At 34.9% G+C, this 19,722-nt stretch overlaps 1 protein-coding gene across 1 annotated transcript; it reads left to right on the top strand.

The window, feature by feature from the left end:
- Positions 1-272: 272 nt before the first annotated feature.
- On the top strand, positions 273-15,171 carry LOC144257253 (all-trans-retinol dehydrogenase [NAD(+)] ADH4-like). The gene is made up of 9 exons (XM_077803381.1): positions 273-322; positions 1,661-1,762; positions 2,875-3,016; positions 3,486-3,573; positions 5,175-5,406; positions 9,257-9,517; positions 11,951-12,086; positions 12,586-12,724; positions 14,865-15,171. The coding sequence occupies exons 1-9, from the start codon at positions 305-307 to the stop codon at positions 14,887-14,889; spliced, it is 1,143 nt and encodes a 380-aa protein (XP_077659507.1). The 5' UTR covers positions 273-304; the 3' UTR covers positions 14,890-15,171.
- The last annotated feature ends 4,551 nt before the right edge of the window (positions 15,172-19,722 follow it).

Raw genomic sequence — 19,722 nt, 5'->3', positions numbered from 1 at the left:
TCATCCTTACGTGTATTAAACATGTTTCTCTATTTTATATTTTGCCATAAAAGAAAAAAGTAACAAACAAAGTCTTGGACTGTCTCAGAACAACAAATCTACAGCTACAATGAGACAGCAAAAGTGACTTGGTGAGAGGCAGAGCTATGACGCAATAAAATAGAATGAAAATGATTGGAGACTGGAACAGCAGCAAAGATATGTATTCAAAGATTTCATAATACATAGGCACAGAGCGCACTGGATAGAGGTCAAAGTCTTATTAAGTCAGAAAGAAATTTCCAAGGCAAACTGTGCAAGAAAAATGGGCACCAAGGGGAAAGTAAGTAAATAAGCTACATCTTATTTCAGTGTGTGCTTTTTTCTGTCCTTGTATGTTTGCTAAAAGAGGCTTCCTTCAGGTATTACTCCCAGAGCACAGCATTTAAAGTTGAATAAAAGAATATGAGTGATTCCTATGTTAGAAATTTATTCTAAGGAAATAACTGATGATTTGCCAAAATGTTTTCTAGAAGGGTACTCAATTAAATATTATTTAAATGCCAGAAAAATAGAAGTTTAAGTAACTATACTATAGCCATAAAACAATATTAATTGGTAGAAGAAAGATTACAAAATACAACATATACTATGAACATATTTGGGATACTCAAAGGGATTTACATCAAAAGCATAAAGTGAGTAATAAAAGTAGAGATTAATTTTTTCCTTTTTTGCATTTTGAAACTTCCTTTAATTAATATATATTTCATTTGTAGTAAAATTAATGATAATTATAAACATAATTCTAAGTCATATGAAACTACTGAAAATAGATCTTAAAATGGTCAAAGACTGAGAAAACTATTTTAAAATAGTAGTTAGAATGGAGGATTATAAGTTCATTTCTTTAAAGGTTGCTTATATTTGAAATAAAAGTAGAATTTGATGCTAGAAAAAAAATTTTAATCCTGGGATTATAGAATCCTAAATGTTTAAATTTCTTTTCAAATGTGTTTACCCAAATTATTGCAAAGAGACAAAATTTTTATTTAACTATAGCCTACTAATAAATTTAGTAATTTTGTGAGCCTCACTTTTCCAATTTTTAATGAATCACCTAGAGATTTTGTTCAAATGCAGATTTCAATTTAGTAGATTTGGGCAGGACTTTCTTCTCTAAGGAGTTTTCCCAGATAATGTGAATAACTGCTGGTCTTGTGACCACACTTAAGGAATATACATATAAAACACATCTGTGTTCTAACAATGAAGACTCAGGTAATTCAGAGCAGCTTACAAATGGTTCATTCAACAAATACTTATTGGCTATCTACCAAACCTTTTAAAGACTATAAATGTATCTTCTTTGTTAAGGAAAAAAAATAAAAGCATTAGGGTTAATCTTAACACACCTGTTTTTTTAATAAAAAGTGTAATGAGTATAATGTAGAATTTAATATGTTCAATTAAGTTTCCTTGTCTTAAAAATAAAAATAAAATAATTAAATATAATATCCAACCACAAACACCTCAACTGTTTTTCATAAAAATATGGTATCAGCACACTGTTTTTATCCCCACAACATCCTGTGTCTCCTCTCTCTCTCTCTCTCTCTCTCTCTCTCTCTCTCTCTCTCTCTCTCTCTCTCTCTCTCCCTTCCTCCTTTCTCTCTTTCAGGTTATTAAATGCAAAGCAGCCATTGCCTGGGAAACAGACAAGCCCCTTTGCATTGAAGAGATTGAAGTAGCTCCCCCGAAGGCCCATGAAGTTCGAATTCAGGTGAGTGGGGCCTTTCCCTGCCTGAAAGGGACTCTCAGCACAAAGTGCTCCATTTCTTTCAGTTATGTCCTGTAATGGTCTGACTGAGAGTCTTGTTTTCACTGTGGAGGAGTTGTATTTTTTAGGTCCACATAAAAATGGGCATTATCCCCAAGAAGGATAAATTATTGATCATTTTAGTAATTTTTGATGATGACTTAAAATTTAATTGAACAATCTTAATCTTGATTGTCAACCCTTAATCAGACAAAAGAATTTGCTTTGGCTTAGAATTAGTTTACTTTTAATTACTCAATTACCAATTACTGGAACGCATTTAAAAAAAACAGAGAGAGAGAGACCCAAAACAAGGAAGAAGGAAACCCTTGAGAAATGTCCTGGGCATTATGAGAGCCTAGGTGCCCAGAGGAATGGCAGGAATGGGTCATCAGAGAGAAGAACAAAGAACAATGTCACAGTTGGCATAGTTGGACATGGTCTCCATTTTTTTCTCAGGGCCAACACTACATATGTGAAAATGAATGGGATAGCCTCATGGACAGATCCTAAAGAATTATACAAGATACATTGATAATTAATTATAAAAATGTCTGTCTTTTAACTATAAAAGATTGATCACCTTGAATACAATTTCAACAAAACTTGAACAAGCCATAGAAACCCACATTCCCTCCATTCCCTCTGCCTAATAATTACTTATACCTATTACATTTGCTTTTTCCTCTCCTAGAGACAGTAATTACCAATCCTATCTCTCTCTCTCTCTTTTTTTTTTTTTGGTGAACACAATATCTTTATTTTGTTTTTATGTTGTGCTGAGAATCAAACCCAGTGCCTCACGCATGGAGCCACATCCCCAGCCCCCAATCCTATCTCTTTTTGTGATCTTTCTGACAACAATGAAAGGTAGAAAACATAAGTGCTTTATAGGAGGAAAAGAATCTAATCTCGTATAGTTTATATTCATTCTTTTTTCTTAAAATGTAACAATTTTATTGAGTTATAGTAGTGTTATAATGCTTCAATATGACATTGGGCTTAAAATCATGTATAATATCTAATCCAATAGTATAACTGCAGAAATACCACTCAAGTCTGTGATTGCTTTATAGGTAATCGCCACTTCCATATGCCATACTGATGCCCACAGTATTGATCCTAAATTTAAGGAGGCTCTTTTTCCAGTGATCCTTGGCCATGAATGTGCAGGAATAGTGGAAAGTGTTGGGCCAGGAGTGACCAACTTCAAAGCAGGTATTTTAATTTCTGATCCCAATAAAATAAAAATATCAGTGTTGTGTGTGTGTGTGTGATAATTTCATGTAGCCCATGTGGTTCAGCTTTTCTGATATACAAGGATGTTCTGTTCCGTGCAGAATATATGGAAATGTAATAAACAATAGTCATGCTATAGAGAGTTTCACTAAGAGCACCATCTCTGACAGAACTCTGTACCTGATAATACCCATTCGGATTTGTTAGTTGATTCGTAAGAACATTTTAAAAAAAAAAAAAAAAGACAGTATATACAAAACTTAAAAGAGTGCACAATCATGTAAGGTATTAAATATTTTAGCTACCTGTACTTTCAGTTGAATATAAAATTTGTTTTGAATATAAAATTTGTTGAATAAAAAATGGTGTTTTCCACCAATTCATCTGCAGTAAACTATTTACAAGTATCATCTTTAGGCACTATCCAACATGTGGCCTTTCTTTCTAGGTGACAAAGTCATTCCATTCTTTGCACCTCAATGTAAAAAATGCAAGTTCTGTCTGAGTCCTCTCACAAATCTTTGTGGAAAACTCAGGTAAGCTTTATACACTGGTAATGAGAGTATACATTGGCATGAATATTTGGGGAAACACATTGACAACACCCAAATGGAGCTGAAGAGAAGCAATCCTGGCCCCTAATTCCACTTATAGGTATATACAATACACTGTCCAAATGCATACTAAGAGACATATGCTAGAATGTTCCTTGCAACATTGTTTATAATAGCAATCAACTGAAAGCAGCATGAATGTCCATCAATAAGGTAGTAACACAATGGAATATAATATAAAAATGAAAATGGCAATGGCTGGAGAGTCTAAATCTTTATTACTCTGTTTGTATTTTACTGAGACTATAGAAGGATTCATTTTTCCTTAACGATGATTGAAACTGGTTATTTAAGAAGTTAAAATGATACCACTCTAATAATGTTTTATTGTGCCTTGATTATCTTACCTATAAAATAGGGATGATACTATCAGCTGCTTTGTAAAATTGTTAAAGATATTCAAAGAATTATACTATTTTGCAAAGTTTCGATGAAATAATGGATTTAGATAATGATCATAAATTATAATATCACAAAAAGAGATGATCAGAAATTATGTCCCTCCAGATGAAATGCATTATACCACCTTTGAAGTATTTCCACAAAACTATAAAACCTGAATCCCAACAAGCATTTATATTTTTAAAAAAACAAAAACAGAGAAAAATGTTAAACCAGATTTCATGAATGTGATCGGCAAAATCCACTAAGAGGAAAATTCTATAGAACAAATGACTCAGTTACAACAAACAAATTGCAAAAAAGAAAAAAGGGGAGAGGAAAGAATCTACAAATTAAAAGAGATTCAAGATACATGTCAACCAAATGCAATATGTGGACCTAAAAGAATCTGAGAAAAACCAGGAGACATGGCCCATGCCAGTAATTCCAGTAGCTGAGGCAGGAGAATCACAAGTTCAAGGGCAGCCTCAACAACTTAGCAAGACCTTGACTCAAAATTTTAAAAAATAAAAAGAGTTGAGTATGGGGCTCAGCAGTAAGACATCTCTGGATTCAATCCCCAGTGCCACCCACACACACAAAAAGAAAAAAATCTCACAAAGAAAGAAAAAAAAGAATCTTTTAGAGATACATACTGAAATATTTCTATATAAATGAAAATGGTGATGTCTGAGATTTGCTTCAAAATAGTCCAAGGCAGGGAGAGAGATACAGATTGTGGAGGGTAACAGATGAGAATAGATTGCCCTTGAGTTGATAGTCACTGAAGTTGGGAGATGGGTACGTGGGAGTTCAGTATGCTATTCTACTTTCGTATCTATTTGAATTTTCTGTAATAAAAAAATGTATGAGCTAGTATACATACAGCCTTTGCATTTAATGAAAGTTTGTTCTTACCTTTAAAATGCTTCTAACAGACTACATGTTAATGTGAAAAGTGACAAGTTATTTTCTCAATTTTTCCATCTTAACTCCATAAAATTGCCATTAACAAATAAAAACACCCAACATTTTTTGTTGGGAAATGGTCCGTCCCATTTACTTTCTCTCTCTCTCTCTCTCTCTCTCTCTCTCTCTCTCTCTCTCTCTCTCTCTCTCTCTCTTCTCTCTCTCTCTCTCAGGAATTTTGAAACTCCTAATATTGATCAAGAACTAATGGAAGACAAAACCAGCAGGTTTACCTGCAAAGGAAAATCAATTTACCACTTCATGGGAGTCAGTTCATTCTCTCAGTACACGGTGGTGTCAGACGTCAATCTTGCCAAAATAGATGACGATGCAAACTTAGAGAGAGTTTGTCTGATTGGATGTGGATTTTCATCTGGCTATGGGGCTGCAATCAACAATGCCAAGGTAAATTGTTAAACACAGATTGTGTAAAACAGACGTTACAATATGATAGGAAGGACATAGAATTAATTATCTTCAAATGCTGGCTATGTCATTTATTACCTGTGACTTTAAGCAAGTTATTTAATTCCGAAGGATAATATCTACTACAAATACTTATATAGATAATTAAATTATATTACATATGTACAACATCTGGTCTAATAGCTAGCATATAGTTGGCACCTACTACGTGTTACATATAATATCAGAATATTTGATTAAAGACTAGCCCTGATTTAAATACATCCTGTTTAAATATGTTCCATAAATATAAATGCTCATCCTGGGACACTTGACCCAAAGGGCAACAGAAACTTTAGAAACCCTCAACCACCTTCCTCTGGCCACCTGTACCCTCTCCCTGATGCTGTAGATTTTTCTCTGCCAATCAAGAATAACTTATCTCTGCTTCTCATCCTATCCCTTCATGGCTTCAAAAGAGTGTCTCTGGTAGCAGTCCTGAGGGTGGCAAGATGTGTCCCTGGAATCACATGTTAGAATTTAAAAATTTTACAAGGCTATTTAAACTACAGACCAGAGAGACTTCAAGCAAGGCCTTCTTATTCTAACCTCCCTCATGTCAGTCTTCACCCCTTGACTCAAAACTGCAAAATGCAGCCAATGTGGTCTTTCTAAACAACAAACAAATCTATTTTCCCTCCTCTTGCATTGTTTCTTTTCGCCCTAAATAAATTCCTCAGTGGGCTACAGTGACTCTTTGCACTATCCACAATTCCCAGGGCCCCACGCTGAGGCCTCAGGTTTTACTCACTGAGGTCTCTGGGCCTTTCCACCTGGGTTGTACCAGTATAGCAGAGTAGACTCCCCAATCTCCCTCAGGCTGTCTCCCTTTAGATATCAGTTCTTCTTAAGAGCTATTAACTCTGCAGCTTTCTCTTAATTGTTTACTTTATTAAATTATTTTATTTAATAAAAATCATATATGTGAGAAAATGTAATGTCCTAATATATTCATACATAGTGATATGATTAAATCAAGCTAATTAACATATCCATCACATGACTTTCTTTTTTCTTGTGGTGAAAATTAAAATGTGCTCTCTTAACAATTTTCAAACATACATTATTATTTATCAATACCATGTCCTACAATTTATTTCTCCTAACCAAATATTGTGTTCTTTGACCAACATCTCCCCAGTTCCTCATCCCCCCTCCTCCCGGGCTCAGGTAAACCACCATTCTGCTCTCCACTTTTAGGAGTTCAATTGTTTTAGATTCCATCTCTAGTAAGATTGTGTGTTACTTGTCTTTCTGTACTGACTTCTTTTGCATAGCATAGTGTCCTCCAGGTTCATCCATGTTGTCACAAAGGACAGGATTGCCTTCTTAAGATTGAATAGTATTCCATTGTGTATATAGACCACATTTTCTTTATTCATTCATTTGTTCATGGGCACTTAGCTGGATTCCATAACCTGGCTATTGTGAATAACACAGCAATGGATATAGGAGTGCAGCTACCTCTTCAATATACTAATTTCATTTCCTTTATATATATTCAGAGGTAGTTTTACTAGATCGTATGGTAGTTCTATTCTTTAATTTTTTGAGGAATCTCCATTCTGTTTTCTATAACGGATATACTAACTTACATTTCCACCAACAGTGTGCAAGGGTTTTTTTTTCTCCACATTTATGCCAACATATGTTATCTTTTATCTTTTTTAAATTTATTTAATTTATTTATTTTAGTTGTTGATGAACCTTTATTTTTTATTTATATGTGGTGCTGAGAATGGAACCCAGTGCCTCACACATGCAATGCAAGCATTCTACTGCTGAGCCACAACCCCAGGCCTCTTTTGTCTTTTTGATAATAACAATATTAACAGATGCAAGAAAATAGCACATTGTGGTTGTTTGCATTTTTCTGATAGAGGTTTCAAGCTAATTTTTTAACATACCTATATGTCTTCTTTTGGAATATATGTTTCTCTTTTGAGAATTATCTCTGTCCTTTACCTTTTTTTTTAATTGGGTTTCTTGTTTTCTTACTAGTAAATTGTTTGAGTTCCTTATAAATTTTTGGGATTAACACCTAATCAGATGTATGACTTGCAGAAATACTCTCCCATTTCATAGCTTGTCTCTTCACTCTGTTGGTTGTATCTGAGGATGCACAGAAGTGTTTAAGTTTGATGTGATCTCAGTTGTCTTATTTCCTGTGCTTTTTAGAGTTACACGCAAGAAATCATTGCCTCGACCACTGACATGAAGATTTTTCCCTGTATTTTTTTTTCTCGTAGTGTTACATTTTCAGGTCTTAACGTTTTAATCTTTAATTCATTTTGAATTGATATTTGTATATGGTATAAAATAAGGATCTACTCTCATTTTCTATATATGGATATAAGTTTTCCCAGCACCATTTATTAAATAGACTGTCATTTCCTCATTGCATAAATTAAAGCAAGTGATGTTTGTCCTCTCTGTTACTTATTTTGTTTCAACTTAAAAATTTCTCTTGGACATATTTTCTCTTTCTTTCTTTCTCTATTTCTTTTCTTTTTGTGGAAGGCGGGGCTATGATTTAATCCTAACAGCTTGCCATCCTCTTTGGGAAATATTAATTAAGCATCTCTCTGTATTCAATCCAGTAAGTAGAATAAATATACCAGTTATAGCATCTTTTCTTACCATTTTATGTATTGCTCATTTAATTCAATTTAACAAGCATTTATTCAAGACTCAACACAGAGAAGACACTCTTAGAAAATAATGGAGAAGATACAAAAGTTTCTGCCTTTTAAAAAAACTTAGTCTTTAAAGAAACACATATACACATAATTATTCGTGGCATATTCAATATAAGTTTTTTGTGAAAGGAAAACCAAAAGGATAGGCACTATTTCTAGCTGAAGAATTAAGAAAATTTTCATGAAGAAATATGCTTATATCAGAAATAGAAGTACAGGTTAAGTTTTTGTTGTTGTTGTTGTTTTGGTATGTGTGTGTGATGCTGGGGATTGAACCCAGGGCCTTATGCATGTGAGGAAAACACTCTACTAACTGAGCTATATCCCCAGCCTAGGAATAGGTTTTAATTAGAGGAAATTAAGATCAAAAGTACATCAGGCTGAAGGAACAGCAGGAAATAAGGCATGAGGAGAGGAAAGTGCAATGATTTGCTGTGGGTGTTGTAATGGGAATATCATGGAGATGGAGATGGAATGTAAACAGAGGTCAGAGAGCAAAGATCCTTCAATGTCATGCAAAGATATTTGGACTTCAATTCCATTTAAATGAATTAACAATTTAGAATGATCAAGTGAGTCAATTCACATTTTAAAAAGTATTAGTGATCCTTGAAAACTATAGTGTTAATGAAGCTAAATTAGATTTATTAGAAATATAGATGTCAAATGACCTGTAATCCAATTTAAGAAGAAAAAAATAAACAGTTTAGAATGTCTGGGGTTTTGAATTTTGTTCTGACAACATTAAAGGAAAAGTAAAACAAGGGAATTATTTCCACTTGGGTAAGTCTCTTTCTTCAAAAGAAAAAAATATATAGGACAGCTGCTTTATTTTTATTATTATTATTCTTATTATAATTATTATTATTATTATTTACTGGGGATTAAACCAGGGGTGCTTTACCACTTAGCTACATCCCCAGCCATTCTAATTTTTTGAGATGGGGTCTCACTAAGTTACTAAGGGTCTTGCTAAGTTGCTGGGGCTTGCCTCATACTTGTGATCCTCCTGCCTCAGCTATCCAAGTCACTGCGATTACAAGCACCACACGTTGCAGGACTAGCTTCTTTAACAGTGTCTCTACCTACAGGTCACACCTGGTTCTACTTGTGCTGTTTTTGGCCTAGGAGGTGTAGGTCTTTCTGCTGTAATTGGTTGTAAAATAGCAGGAGCTTCCAGAATCATAGCTATTGACATCAATAGTGAAAAGTTTGCAAAGGCCAAAGCCCTAGGAGCCACTGACTGCCTCAATCCTAGAGACCTGGATAAACCCGTTCAGGAGGTCATCACTGAATTGACCAATGGAGGTGTGGATTTTGCCATTGATTGTGCAGGAGGATCTCAAACTATGGTATGTATATTTTTTCCTCAGATATATTCAAATTTATAGACACTGAAATTCTTCATATATTGCCTGTATGTTCTGGTTGGCTGTTTACCTCATTTTATTTGACTTAATAATCAAAGAGGGCATTTTTCTTTTCCTTTTTCTTTTTTCCTTTTTTGGCAGTACTGGTGATTGAATCCAGGGGCTCTCTACCACTGGGCTACATATCCAGCCCTTCTTAAAAACTTTTTATTTTGGAACAAGTTCTCATTCATTTCCCAGGCTAGCCTTGAACCAGAGATCCTCTTGCCTCAGCCTTCCAAGTCACTGGGATTACAGGCATGTGCCACTGTGGCTGACTGGCTGGGGTAAAGGGCATTTCTTTAGCTAATTAAAAATTAAGAAACCCCCCAAATTATCTTTTAGGAATAAAAAACTGGAATGAGAATGAAATTGGGAAATATTATTTCTAGCCTAATATGTTGAACATTTAAAAGGAAACTCAAAAGAAAAATCAACATCTACAAATAATCAACAAATAATGCTAGTGTGGCTGCTTATCACAAGAGAAAAGTGAACTCACAAAGATAGACAGTATTGGCATTTGGGAAGTGCTGTGGTTTGAATGTGCTGCTCAAGGTTCAAGTGTTGAGAGTTTGGTCCTCTGTGTGAACATGAATTTGATCTTAATGATCTTTAATCCTCTAGTTTAGCCTACAGAACCCAATAGAACAGTTATAAAGTTATAACAGTTTACAGTTCAAGAAAGTTTTGCCAATTCAACCAAAAATAGTTCTTACCAAAAGTTATCACTGTCTACCCAATGAAACCCTGTATTTGCATATAGTGCCATTTCAACCAAGTCATCATTATAGAGGATAATTCCTTGTTTGGAGCACTGCTCCAAAATGTAGGAAAGGAAATAGGAAAAGCATTAAAAACAAAACAAGAGTCAACTTGTAAAGAGTAAACAATTACTATAAGGTGACAAGTAGTGCCTGTGGTCTTTTCCTCTCTCCATGCGTCTTTTGATACAGTATATGTAAACAAAAATGTTTCTGCCATACAATAAGTGCAGAGAGTAGAAGTATTAATCTTTAGAAGTGTTTACAATTCTCAAAACAATAAATAAACGCATATTCAAGTAAAAAATTCAAAACACCTCCCAAAAGTTCTACATCATTGCATCTTCCATCACTGGTATGAGAGGAAGAAGGGAGAGAGATATTGATTGCTTCTTTCATACAGTGATCAGTGATGTGAAGAAGCCTATTACAACATCTATAAAAGTTAAAATTGACCCAAAAGGTCAGAATCAAGTTGACTACAAGCCATGTGGTACAAAGTTTACACTTTTCTTCTATAGGTTCAGTCTCAAAAGATTAAAATTGTGTATCTATTTACCTTAGGATTTCTATATGGAATGGTCATTCATAAGTATATATTCCTTTGAAGCTTATTTACATGTTCAGTTTTGGGCATTTTAATATTAACTGCAAATTTGCAGTAGGTTAACATAATAATGTTCTCTCTTTCCCTCATGCAAAGATCAATGTATGTCCAAGCAACTCTCCTGAGCTGAGCTACCATCTTCCATGTGATAACTCAGCAATCAAGGAAATGTAAACTCCTGGCTTCAGTCTCAACTTGAGGCCATCTTGGTTATTAGAACAAGAGAAAATATGGTTGGCAGGATGAAATCTACCTGTGAGAGGGCTTAAAAAATGTGGGAAAGCAGATGAAATGTTTAATGAACAGAACAGTGTTATTTTCTATTAAGACTTTTGCCCTATATTTTAAATAGCATTTTTTATTTATCCTATCCTTTTTGTTTGTTTTTTAAGTTGCAGATGGATAGAATACCTTTATTTTATTTATTTATTTTTATGTGGTGCTGAGGATCAACCCCAGTGCCTCCCACATGCTAGGCAAGCCATCTACCACTGAGCCACAACTATTTATCCTATCGTTAGATCTTCTGTACTCCTCATTTCTTAGGCTCCAGGAAATAACTGACTTTTCATGACTTTTAAAGATTTTGATCCCAGGTCCCTGGAATTGCAGATATTTTAGTAAATGCCCATGGTGGATTATCAAAACCTTGTTGATTAAAGTTTATAACATCATTTTTAGATCTTTCCTAACTCTGTGTATGTATGCTTCCCTTGATACCCAATGATTTGTATTACAGAGTCAGTCTAACTACTGTATTGTACAGAGTAAAATAATTGTTTTGTTTCTTTTTGGATAAGCTAAGAATTGTATTGAATTTTCTATCTATAACACAACACTGCAGCTTCAAGAATCAATCTACAATGATAGTATAACCTCATTAACTTGAATCCCAGTATCTAGTATGCAGAATTCAAAACATTTTTCCTAAACATTGTATATATCAACACTGGAGTTTATGTACTACTTTTCTACTGACTCAGGTAATCTTTGTTTCACTTTTAGAGAGCAGCCCTGGACAGCACAGTAGTAGCTTGGGGATCATGTACTGTGGTTGGAGTAAAGTTTGGTGACAAAGGATTGGAAGTTTCTCCAATAGAGCTACTATTGGGCCGCAAGATAAATGGAACATTCTTTGGTGGTTAGTTTTGGGTTTTTTTATTTTCTGTCTTTATAGCTCTTAATTTTCTTCATAGTAGTACAAACATTCTTAGAATAAAGATTATTGAAAGAAAATAAAATAAATTATTTAAATAATGAGTACTTAGAATATGTGTAAAGAGTACACAAAAACTATTCTATTTATTAACTGAAAGGAAGTGGAGTTTATATGAAAACTACAATTGGCAAATTGAAATTTAATTCACGTTACATTGAAATGAACACAGATGAATAAAAGGTAAACTTTGATTTCATTGAGGAAGTTCCTTATCTAGAATAGAAAATAGTCTTGAATTTTGCTTATGAAGAAAATTTTTGTAAAAGAACAGAAAGTTAAAGATGGAGACGAAGAGTTTAGTCATTTGAAGCAACATGGATCTGACCTAATAATTTCATTCATTCAGCAAACACACTGATGAAAACACTTTCTTCATGTCAAGTACATGTATTTATTTATTTGCATTTTGGCCAAATTATAGGTTGGAAAAGTGTAGATTCTGTCCCAAAGCTGGTTAATGACTACAAGAATAAGAAATTTGATCTGGATGCATTGGTGACTCATACCCTGCCTTTTGACAAAATCAATGAGGCATTTGACCTGATGCACCAAGGAAAAAGGTAAATTACCAAATGATTGAGTGTTTAGAAAAACTTTATGATGATTCTATTTTTTTAAAATAATTGGTTTGTCTTTTCTGATTTTCTATGTCATAAATACTAGATTTGCCAGTAATTTTAGCAAATATATTAAATAATGGTCATTAAAAAAAGATAAAGGCTTCTATTTCCATAATATACACTGCTACCACATAGAGTACTGTTATAAATTGACATATTTTTTTCTCTTTCACAAAAAAATGTTAACTCAGTTGTGTTGATCCCTGGAAGGAGAGGTTTCTATACTTTAATGTTAGGTCCCTATGATACAATATATTCCTAAATCTGGAAACATTATGTTTGGCAATTTTATACAAAGTGCTTATTCCACACCCTTCATGATCTGTGAAGCCATGGAGATGGGAGAAGAGTGACAGTACAGATACATAATAAATGCTTCAATTCTCTCATTTTCTTGCGTTGTCATGAGGCTCCTATAGGATACTGACAATTTTAGCTCTATTGTGTTGCCTTTTCTTGGAGCCTAAGGATTGATTTATAACAATGTCCCAATTGATGAGTTCCTAGGGGTTGGGGTAAGATTAGTATCAATGATTTTAGTTAAAATATCCAAGCAGTCTTGATCTACAGATTCAAAGAGAAAAACACTAAGAGCAATGAAATAGAGGAGATGCAGGATAAAGAAGAAATGAAAAGAAAAAACAGCAAAGGGCTGGGAGGCATAGGTCTTTGGTATCAGTACCCAGACTACTTCATGGGAAAGAAACCTGAGAAAATATTCCCACTGACATAACTCCCCAATTTATAAATGTTATCCACAAAATATCAAAAAGAAGTTCAATTAAAAATAAGAAAATATAAAATGTTGGGGTTTGTGTTTAGGGAGTTTTTTGGGGTTTTGTTTTGTTTTGTTTTGTTGTTTTTTCAGTCTTGGGAATTGAACCCAGGGACATTCTACCTCTGAGATCCATCCCTAGTCTTTTTAATTTTGAGACAGAATCTTACTAAGTTGATCAGATTGGCCTGGAACTTTAGATCCTCCTGCCTCTGCCTCCCAAGACACTGAGATTACAGGCACGCACTACCCTATAAATATTATTTTTTAAAACACCACATAAATTTAGTATATAAGCCCTAAATAGCTTACACAATCTCAATATGTCCATAGGAATATTCCTCAGGTTAGGAGTTGGGTTGGAGTTTAGAGCCTTAGAATCTGGTGGTCAGCTCCTCTGCCACAACCCCTTGACCCTGGAGTTCTTGGTCACCGATATACCCACAAACTAAATGAAAATTCTGCATTTTTTGCTTTATTAGATGGGCAAGCCTTCCATAGTCTAGTAATTAGTGGCAGAGTAGAAGCCTAGGGATACATGTGTGAGTGGGCCTTTCTACTCCCTCACTGGCTCCCTGAGGAAACCACCTGACCACACACACAGATGAAAAGATAGCAACAGGAAAAGCAGAAGATGGGCCTTGCCATACATACTTACCATATGGGAACAGGAAGCACCCAAGAGGACAGATTTTCCCAACAAACCAACTGTACAAAAACAAGGGAATGGATAGAAGGGGAAGGGGCACCATAACTGACTAGCCTGCTAAGATGCAGTGAAGCTGCCTCAGAGTGAGGAAAGGACACAGAGGTTCTCCCTCCACAGGTAGATGTAGCCTCCAGTTCCTGGGTGAAGAAAATATTTAGGCATGGTACCCTAATGATTGCCAGGGCTACACAGCTCCAGAGTAATGTCTGAGAGAAAGAATTTTCTGTCCTTGAGGTTTATCTCCCTACTTTGTTTCCAAATGTTGGAATTATTAAGGATTGAAAACATTCAGATTCTCAGAAAGTAGCCTCTCAATACACCAAGTTCCCCCTTCTTTGATGCCCAACTTGCCCTTGGCAATAGGAGAACCAAGAGCAGTGACTCTTCCAAGCCTCCCCACTTTCTAATACCATCTATAAAACATTATTAATGCAATGAATGGGAGAAATGACAAAATAGAAGAAATAAGACTATACAACGTGAATGTTTATAAAAATTAGACCAAATCCTGAAATGAAAAGACAAAAATTATTTGTGGGCTTTGGCTAAATGTTTCATGTAAATTGTACTTATTATTGTTTTATTGTTATTAACAGCATCCGAACAGTCCTGACCTTTTGAAGATGCCAGGAACAATTTGGAATACTATTCAATTGAATCTGAAACTCTCTGATTAATATATTACCTGATAGGATGGACCAAAGAAAATTATGAGCCTTAAATGCACATTTCTGTTAATGTCTCAACATAAAATAGCTATAAATGGTATGGCATCTACACTCATAAAATGTATTCAAATTTCCTATGTTAAATAATATGATTACTGAAGTATTCATGAATAGAACCATGTGATGTTTAGAAATTGTTTAAAATTAGTTCTGGGGAGGTGAGAGTGGGCGATGAAAGAAAAATCATACATTTGTAATTTTTGAAGTTGATAGACAAACTGCAAGGAATTCCACTATACTGTTCTCTCTACTTTTGTCTATGTTAAGAATTTTCTACAATCCACCAATTTTTACTGGAAAAAATCACTATATATTATATACATATATAAAAAATACTATCAAATAGTTTTTGTGTTTGAATAAACTATAAACTACTCTTTTAAATAAGCTGCTAAATAGTTTTTCTTTTCAATATCTGTTAATTTCTTTTCTCTTAGCCCTACTTTATCATTATGTACTATAATCACACTATAGGATATAAGAATCTACATAATGAAGGTTTTTTTAGGGGGGTACTGGGAATTGAACTCAGGGGTACTCAATCACTAATCCACATCCCCAGCCCAATTTTGTATTTTATTTAGAGACAGGGTCTCACTGAGTTGCTTAGCACCTCACTTTTGCTGAGGCTGGCTTTGAACTCACAATCTTCCCATCTTGGCCTCACTAGCTGGGGGGATTAAAGGCATGTGCCAGCACACCCTGCATATAAAGATTTTTAAAAAGGAAAAAATACATCTACCATCTCAAAGTTCTACCCGAAATAACTGCCATTTAATCTTTAATAATTATCATGACACATAATGTTTAATGCTTTACAGTTCAATGATCTGTAATTTGGACTAACTAATGTTATTTTCTATAGTCAGCTAAAGGTAATATGAGCAGTTACTTACATTGCTTACTAATAAAATAATATAAGAAGTAAAAATATTCATAAATTTAACAGTAAGATTTATATAAAAAGTAGCAAAATGGGAGTTTTCAAGCTATCATACTTATAGATACTACAATGGGCAGTTACAAAGGATAAGATACATAATATCAAATAAGAAAGACAAGATTCTAATCTGGAATAATTTCTGAAATCTCATTTTCTTTAAAAATTATCTACCACTTGGTCAATGAACTGAGGGAAAAACATCTCTGAAATTTTGGCTGAAGAGGGTAGCAAGATCTCAAAGCAGAAATATATTCCTGCTTATTTTTCTAATTAGAAATAGATGCTGGTTGATTTATCTGTAAACAATTCCTTGGTTGGCAATGTGGGGACTAGGACACACTGCTTGAGTGGTTGCTTTTCTGGTGCAATTCCCTTTATCAGTTATCATCTCTCTCCTCCTCCTCTTTTTTGCTTCCTTGAATCCTTCATAGGTTCAGTTTGAGACCCAGCTCCTACTCAGATCTTTGCTGCTGCAAAGCTGTTTTTGTCCCCTGATCTCCTTGGGTATTTAGTGTCTTTACTGAAATCTTAACACTCACTGCTTCTGGTTTGTTTTTGTTTTTGTTTCAAACAGGCTTTTAATACTCCCTGAAGGCAGAACAAACCTTGAATCCATCCTCTGTCCTTTGCTAAATAAATTTGTGCTGCTTGATAACAAAAGCTTAACCTCAGGAGTATCCAAATAGTTTATATTTACTCCTTTTTTGTTCAGGCGGGTATTGTAGGAGATTGAACCTAGGGCCTTGCACATGCTAGGTAATCTCTCTACTACTGAGCTACAATCCCAGCCCACATGTACTCTTTTAAGTGAAATTTTCCTAAAACATTTTTTATATTCATCTTGTTTTCCAAATAAAGAATCCCAAATCTAATCCTAAAAACTCATATTTATTATGATCATTAATTTTTATGCTGAATTGTGAACCAGTGACCTCTCCCTAACACTCCTGTAGTAAGTGTTCATCAATCTTCTAATTTCCATATCTACTTCTGTGATTTGAAAAACATCTTATTTTTCAATAATAAAAGCAGTTAGAAGTTGGATATAGTGACCCTGTTTATAATCCCAGCAATTCAGGAAGCTGAGGCAGGAGGATTGCAAGTTCAAGGCCAGCCTCAGCAATTTAGTGAGATCCTGTTTTAAAACAAAATATAAAAAGGACTGAAGAGGTAGCTCAGTGGTAAAGCACCTCTGAGTTAAAAAAAAAAATGCTGTTAAAATTATTTATATAGTCAGTGAAACCCTAGAGTAAGGTGCATAGAGTTTAAGGCTCAACCTTAGTCATTCTTCAGTACATGCACCCAGATGAAACTCCTAGTTGATGTAAGGAGTGTACAATTCTCCAAAATGGATACCTAATGCCCAAGTTACCCAAATATATCTTTCCCAAAAATAAGAATTAATGTTGAATCTTTATATGACACATAGAGAAAAAAAATCAGATACCAATAACACAATTGGCAATATGTAGAAAACGTAAGAATCATACTTCAAAGGCATCAAAAAATATGCAAACTACTAACAATTGACCCCTTTCCTGATTGCTTTCATATTCATTCTTCACTTAAACAAGGTTGCTTTTTTGAAAGACTAGGGGCAATAGAATTTACAACATTTCTAGAGTGTCAAGCCACTGAAACAAAGAACAGAAAAGAAAAAATACATTAAAAGGGCAATCTACTTTCTCTTGTTCTAAAAACTTTCTCCACGGATGGGGGTGTAGCACTTGCCTGGCACACATGAGGTCCTGGCTTCAGTCCCAAGCACTGAAAAAAAGAAAAAAAAAAAAAAAACACTCCCTAAAGAATTTCTCCAGAATTACCTCTACCCTCTTCCGAAAAGCTCTGGTCCAAACATGAAAATCTGTTTAAGGCACACATGTCATGGAACTTCAGGTTATTAAAGATTATTAAATTCTCAGGAAAAAAACATATTCTCCAATATAATAAGATACATGGGTCTTTAAAAAAGAAAAAAAAATATTTTTGTGGGTATGAAATTTTTAAAATCTCTAAGAATGCCAGTTAACAGGGCGTTCAATATTTGAATTTAGGAGGTAGTGTGATCACAGCACTGTTTATACTTCCAAGAAGAAATAAAATTTTAAGATGTATGCACTATTTCTTCAAACACCTTAGACTCTGGTAGTTCTCAAAATGCTACTAGGGTGCCCTCTGGTGTTCTTTTATGTTTTTCCACCTCTCCATCTCTCTCTCTCTCTCTCTCTCTCTCTCTCTCTCTCTCTCTCTCTATATATATATATATATATATATATATATATATATATATATATATATATATTTTTTCCCCTTTGTATTGGTACAAGGGTTTAACCCAGATACCCCACTCCTGTTTTGGTTTTGTTTTTGTTTAATTTTGAGAAAGGGTCTCACTAAGGTACTTAGGGCTCACTAAGTTGCTGAGGCTAGTCTTGAACTTGGGATCTTCCTGCCTCAGCCTCCTGAGTCTCTGGGATTACAGGTGTGCACCACCATATCCAGCCTCCTAGATGCTGTTTTCTTCAGGACAAATAATTAGGAACAGAAAACAACAACTTTCATTTATACCATAGTGGGGTTTATTGTTTTTTGTTTGGTTTAGTTTGGGGTATTGTTTTTTTTTTCTTTTTTTTTTTTTTTGGTATTCAGAATTGAACTCAGGGGTGCTCTACCACTGAACTACATCCCCAGCATTTTTGATTTTAAAATAGAGATCTCACCAAGTTGCCCAGGCTGACCTTGAATTTGCAATCTTTTTGCCTCAGCTTCCAAATAGCTTGGATTACATTTGTAGACCACTGTACCCAGCCATAGTTGACATTTTAAAGCGTATTTTTTTAAGAGAGAGAGAGAATTTTAATATTTATTTTTTAGTTTTCAGCGGACACAATATCTTTGTATGCGGTGCTGAGGATCGAACCCGGGCCACACGCATGCCAGGAGAGTGCGCTACCACTTGAGCCACATCCCAGCCCTTAAAGCGTACTTTCATGTGCATTATTTCATCTGATTTCTTCAACACTTCCCACTATATTGTGGGGACATATAAATGGAGTGCTGCATACATGGCATACATTAAGGGCGTCTGAGTGCTAGACAGGTGAGCAGCACACCTCTTACCCTGCAGGCCCAGCCCTGGGTGTGAGGACACGTGTTGCAGTCCCAGCACTTGCTCCAAAAGCCAGCTCCTCCACTGGTCATTGCAAGGACAGTTAGCAAGAAATTGCATTGGGCTGGGGATGTGGCTCAAGCGGTAGCGCGCTCGCCTGGCATGCATGCGGCCCAGGTTCGATCCTCAGCACCACATACAAACAAAGATGTTGTGTCCGCTGAGAACTAAAAAATAAATATGAAAAAAATTCTCTCTCTCTCTCTCTCTCTCTCTCAAGAAAGAGAGAAAGAAAGAAAGGAAGAAAGAAAGAAATTGCATTGGTGGCTGCCTGTAATCTGCCTAACTACAGCCTGAGTATATATACATGGTAAAACTGCACAATAAAATCAGACCTGCTTCCTGCTTAGTCTCCGGAGGTCTTGAAGAGCAACTTCGCAGCCACACTTCTCTAGCCTGTTCTGTGGACTCTGGCTGGACGAGAGAGAGCCCATGCACTATACCATAAGCTTCTTAAGGGCATAGCCATTGTTCTATTCTTCGAGTGCATTACAGATGGCCATGCACCTGTGAAGTAGGAAAGACAGAATTTATTAATTTAATTGAAAGAATGTTCCCTGTGTTATAGAACCAACATACTATTTTTCCATTTGGCTTAAGAGAACCATAGTATT

This window comes from Urocitellus parryii, chromosome 10, assembly GCF_045843805.1.
Source record: "Urocitellus parryii isolate mUroPar1 chromosome 10, mUroPar1.hap1, whole genome shotgun sequence".
Lineage (NCBI taxonomy): Eukaryota > Metazoa > Chordata > Mammalia > Rodentia > Sciuridae > Urocitellus > Urocitellus parryii.
Note: the sequence above shows the minus strand (reverse complement) of the source record. Positions and strands in the feature narration are given on the sequence as shown.

Bases quoted from the DNA above. Each gene is read 5' to 3' on its own strand.
- LOC144257253 (XM_077803381.1), top strand. The intron at 3,574-5,174 runs GTAAGCTTTATA...TCTCTCTCTCAG, and splicing joins AATCTTTGTGGAAAACTCAG to GAATTTTGAAACTCCTAATA. The intron at 12,087-12,585 runs GTTAGTTTTGGG...GCCAAATTATAG, and splicing joins AAATGGAACATTCTTTGGTG to GTTGGAAAAGTGTAGATTCT.